The sequence below is a fragment of the Artibeus jamaicensis genome, unplaced genomic scaffold (assembly GCF_021234435.1).
Source record: "Artibeus jamaicensis isolate MK-2021 breed Jamaican fruit bat unplaced genomic scaffold, CSHL_Jam_final contig_240, whole genome shotgun sequence".
Lineage (NCBI taxonomy): Eukaryota > Metazoa > Chordata > Mammalia > Chiroptera > Phyllostomidae > Artibeus > Artibeus jamaicensis.
Window position 1 is genome coordinate 14,514,324 of NW_026521506.1, and position 5,349 is coordinate 14,519,672.

At 39.7% G+C, this 5,349-nt stretch overlaps 1 protein-coding gene across 1 annotated transcript; it reads left to right on the forward strand.

Moving 5' to 3' along the window:
* The first annotated feature begins 1,715 nt into the window (after positions 1-1,715).
* Positions 1,716-2,194, forward strand: LOC119050178 (peptidyl-prolyl cis-trans isomerase A-like). The gene is made up of 2 exons (XM_037146350.2): positions 1,716-1,820; positions 1,942-2,194. Exons 1-2 carry the CDS (start codon positions 1,768-1,770, stop codon positions 2,192-2,194), a joined length of 306 nt encoding a protein of 101 aa, XP_037002245.2. The 5' UTR covers positions 1,716-1,767.
* The last annotated feature ends 3,155 nt before the right edge of the window (positions 2,195-5,349 follow it).

The following is a 5,349-nucleotide window of genomic DNA, read 5'->3' on the forward strand; positions in this document are numbered from 1 at the left end:
AAGAAGAAGATCTAAACTATGAACATTAAAATGGCAACCAATTCACAACTACCAACTACTGAATTTAAAAAAACAAACTTGGCAAACAACTAGAAGAGGAACAGAATCACAGAAATGGAGATCACATGGAGGGTTATCAGCAGGGGGCAGGAAAGGGGGGAAAAGGTACAGTGAATAAGAAGCATAAATGGTAGGTACAGAATAGACAGGGGGGTGTTAAGAACAGTATGGGAAATAGAGAGGCCAAAGAACTTATATGCACCACCCATGGACATGAACTAAGGAAGGGATTTCTGGTGGGTAGGGGAGTACTATGAGGAAGGGGGCAAAGGGGAAAAATTGGGACAACTATAATAGTATAATCAATAAAAAAATTTTAAAGAAAAAAGGAAATAAGAACTGATACATGCAGCAACATGGATGAGTTACAAAAACATGCAGAGTGAGAAAAGTTAGACAGAAAACAATATGTACTATATGATTTTATTTATATGAAACTGTAGAACAGACAAACTCAATGGTGGAAAATGATCAAAACGCCAGTAGCATCTATGGGTATACTATTCATTGAATTATGTCCCCCCAAAAGACATGTTAAAGTATCTTTGAAAGTGGTCTTATTTGGACACAGGGTCTTTGCAGATATAATCAAGTTTAGATAATGTCATTAATGTGGCCCTAATGCAATATTAGTGGTATCTTTGTAAGAAAAGAGACAGAGACAGACACAAAGGAGAACAATAAGTGGTGACATAGATAGAGATTGGAGCAATGTATCTATAAGCCAAGGGATGCCATGGATTGGCAGCAACATCAGAAGCTAAAAGAAAGAGATGAAACAGATTTTTTTCCTAGAGCCTTCAGAGACAGCATGGCCCCACTGACAACTTGATTTTGGACTTCTAGCTTCCAGAACTGTGAGATGGTAAATTTCTGTTTTTTTTTTAAGTCACTAAGCCTATAGTAATTTGTTACAGTAGCCCAGGAAAAAAATATGGGGTGGGTAGAGCAGGGTGGGTGGCTAGAAAGGAGCATTAGGGAACTTTGTGGAGTGAAGGAAATGTTGAATATTTTAATAGGAACCTGGGTTATATGAATGTATGGATTTGTCACCACCTGTCACCACTTGAGATTTGTGCAGGTATGACAATTTTACATCAAAAGAAAAAGTACCACAAGTAAATATTTTACTCTAGTTAATGATATGCATGTTGAAGCATTGAAGGATGGTGTACTGATGTCTGCAAGTTATTTTGATGGATGGAGGGATGGACAGATATCTGATAAAGCAAATACAACAATAAGGTTAACCACTGTAGAATATAGGTGGTGGGTATTTGGTGTGTGCCCTACACTTTTTTCAATTTGTTTGCATGCTTGAAAGTTTTCACAATAAAATGCTGGAGAAAAAACAAACTCTGCTTACTGTGTGTAAACATCTTCAAAACCAGTTCCTTAGCCTACCACACCTCTGCTCCTTTCAACTTGACTGGAAATCCAGGAGCTGCCATAGCCTCAAAACATTTTACAATTCAGAAAATTAAGTCATAAGATAGTTCAATGACTTGCGCAATGTCACACATCGAGGCCTTACAGATGTCGCTGTCCTGGAACTTCTCACACCCAACCATGTTAAGCCCCACCATGTTCTTTGATATCACTGCCAAACAAGTTGCAAAGACAGCAGAAAGCTTTCATGCTCTGAGCACTGGGGAGAAAGGATTTGGTTATAAAGGCTCCTGCTTTCACAGAATTATTCCGGGATTGATGTGCCAAGGGGGTGACTGCCCATGCCACAATGGCACAGGCAGCAAGTCCATCTACTGGGAGAATTTTTTTTATATGCCTCTTTTTTCAAATTTAAATTATTTTATTGTTGTTCAATTGTAGTTGTCTGTATTTTCACTCCAGTTCCATCCCCTCCAAACTCATCTCCCTCCCTTATGGGGAGAAATTTGATGATGAGAATTTCGTCCTGAAGCATGCAGGCCCTGGCATCTTGTCCATGGCAAATGCTGGACCCAACACAAATGGTTCCCAGTTTATCATCTGCACTGCCAACACCAAGTGGCTGGATGGCAAGCATGTGGTCTCCAGCCAGGTGAAAGACGATGATGGCATGCATGTTTTGACAGCCATGGAGCACTATGGGTCCAGGAATGGCAAGACCAGCAAAAAAGATCGTCACTGCTGACTGTGGACAACTCTAATAAATTTGACTTGTGTTTTATCTTAACCACGAGACCATTCATACTGTAGCTCAGGAGAGCTCCCCTTCACCCTCATCTGCTTGGAATGTTCTATAATCTTCCTGCCCTCATCACAGTTCATTGGGTTCCATATTTTCCTTGCACTTTCCAAGTCTAACTGGATTGCAGTTAAATTTATTATTATGAAATAAAAACTTAACAAAAAACAAAGTCACACATTGAGTAATAGATTTGAGGCAAAGTTATTTTTATTACCCAACTTTGCAAGGCTGGGATCATCCTGTCTTAGTCATCATTATATACCCAGAACCTAGGCCAGTGCCTGCATGTTGAAAGTTCAACATTAATGAAAGGCTGCAGAGCTGTGTTCCTGACCACTCTGCACATACCTTGTGCTAAGGTTCAGGCTTTCCTTGGGCCCCAGTTTTGGTCACTGGATATATACCTCCTCCCTGATCCTAAGCCCTCACTCCGGTATCCTACCTAGTTCCCTAGTATCACAATGCAAGACTTACTGGCTCCCCTTCTAGGGACCACAATCTTATCCACCTCTAGACTTTTCGTGCCTGTGAACAGTTTCATACTATCAGCCTGCTTTGACTTCTCACACTATCTAACCAGATTCTTCACTGCAATAATAGCCCACCTGTCTAGTGGTGCTTCCCAGTTCTCATAGCACAGATATTGACCACCCCTACCCCCAATGCTGGTTGCCACTGTTGCCTATTGTGGTTACACTTCTACTGGTCTGGCCTTTGCACCAGATCTGTGTAGTAAAGAAAAACAGACACCTTTACATCAAACACTTCCAACTGTTATCTGCTTCCTGGTTGTCTCTGGCCCTATCTGATCCCAGTGTGATTCCCTTGTGGTGCTCCTCACAGCCTAAGTGTGACCCACAGCCTGTGGTTCTAGAAACTTAGACAGCCTCCCAAGCCTGAAGACAGGGGAAGGAAAGCAGAGAAGAAACAAAGGAAAGGAACACACCCATTTTTCCCCTTTCTCTTCGAAATGTAGGGCAGCATGTGAGTACTGCAGGGTGTGGGTAGAACGTACATTTATTTTAAAGGGAACAAATCTTAAAATAACTAACTTAGCATTTGAGGGACAGGGAAGAAGCAAGGAAAGTTTTAAAAGGGACATAAAATGGGGTGAGGTCAACACATGTTTTCAGTACAAAGCAAGTAAAGCTTGTGAAGGAGAACCTCATGTAACACATTCAGAGTAAGCTATACTTCTATCCTTCTAAGCTGTAGTGTGACTCAGTGGATACCTTATACGGCCACTGTCTTTGAAAATTTCTCTTTTGCCCCCAGGCTTCCTAAAGTGAGTGACTACATTCATAGATGTGTTATAAACTACCGTATTTTTGCCATGTATAAAGCACACTTTTTGCCCAAATTTTTGAGGGAAAATTAAGGATGTTCATTATACATGGGTAGTACTAATTCTGGATCTATATAAATGTTTTTAAATCTTTTATTAATGCTTATGTATTAGAGGTATAACTCTAGAAAGCAATAACTATATCCATATGCAAAAATAATACCCTGAAATATGATAATCAATTTTGTTTCTAAATATAAATAAATAAATAAAGGAGTTAAAATGAAAGATTTTTTTCCTGACAGTTTGGGCCAAAAATGTGAGTGCACATAATACACAGCAGAATATGGTATATGTAAACTATAGACACATAGTTTGCTGTGGCCTGTGCGTAGCCAGCCTGACTGAGGTGGAAAGAAGGGCTCAGAAAGCAACCCTTCCAGCCAGAATTGACTCACCAATCAAAAGTAATTTCACAAAAGAATTCTTTTCCCTTCAATTCACTTCAGATGAAAATAACCTGTGACTAACACAGGATTGGGCATAATTAGTTCCTCTATCTCAGACACGTATAAAGCAGAATAAACAATGTCTCCCTCACTCTACACCCTCATCTTTGTCAAGGTTCTAACCTCACGGCACTGGAGGAAAAACACGGGAACTGAGTAAGGGAGAGAGCACACCATACTACAGACAGAGAGCAGATGTAAAGAGACTAACCTAGTATTGCCTGCTTGGCCTAATAACATGGAGTTTTCTCTTTTTAATTGTATTTTTTAAAATTATTATTGTTATCCTATTACTTTTGTCCCAATGTTTCCCTGGAGTTACTTTTTTAGTGGTTGCTCTGGTAGTTGTAATTAACATCTTAATTTATAACAATCTAGTTTTTGTAATATTGACTTAATTTTAAGAGCATACAAAAACTTAGCTCTCATACAACTGCATTCCCCCCTTCCTTTTTTGCTTTGCATCTTTATACATTGTACGTTCATGGTCACAGATTTATGATTAGTGCTTTATGTGATTGTCTTCTAAATCAGCTGGGAGAAAAAAAAACAACTTATAAAGAAAAAAATATATATATATACTATATTTCATGTTTATCTATGTAGTGACTCCCCTGGTGCTCTTTATTTTTTAAGCTATTCATGCTTTGGTGTTTTGCTATGGCACCCCTAACAGACTAATCCAGGTGGTATTCTGGATGGAATCTTGAAAGAGAAACAGGATATTGGGGGGGGGGGAATCTATGAAATTCAAATAAAGTGTGCAGTTTAGTTAATAGTAATGTACTGATTTTGGTTTATTAGTTATGACAAATGGACCAAAATATGTAACATGTTTAAAAGAGTGGAAATTGGGTTCCACACAGGAGGTTTCAGTACTATTTTTACAACTTTTCCGTATATGTGAACTATTTAAAAATTAAGATTTTAACAAACCAGAGACAGGAGAGGTAGCCACAGCCCATAGACACAGGGCAACAGAGGCATGTAAAAAGGTTGTAGACTTCACAGTGTAGTGACATTTTCTCCACCACTACTTCCTCTGGGTAGACATATACCAGAGCTCCCCCGAATTCTCCTTTGGGTTACCTTCCAAGGTACAAAACAAAGTATGGATCACTCCTGATCCAGCTCCCTTGCAGTCATTGTGTTCTTGTTTCTATCAAAAACAGATCATGCTGACCTGACTGGTGTAGCTCGGTGGATGGAGTACCAGCCTGTGAACCAAGGGGTCATTGGTTGGATTCCCCGTCAGGGCACATGCCTAAGTTGTGGGCTGGGTCCCCAGTAGGGGGCACAGGAGA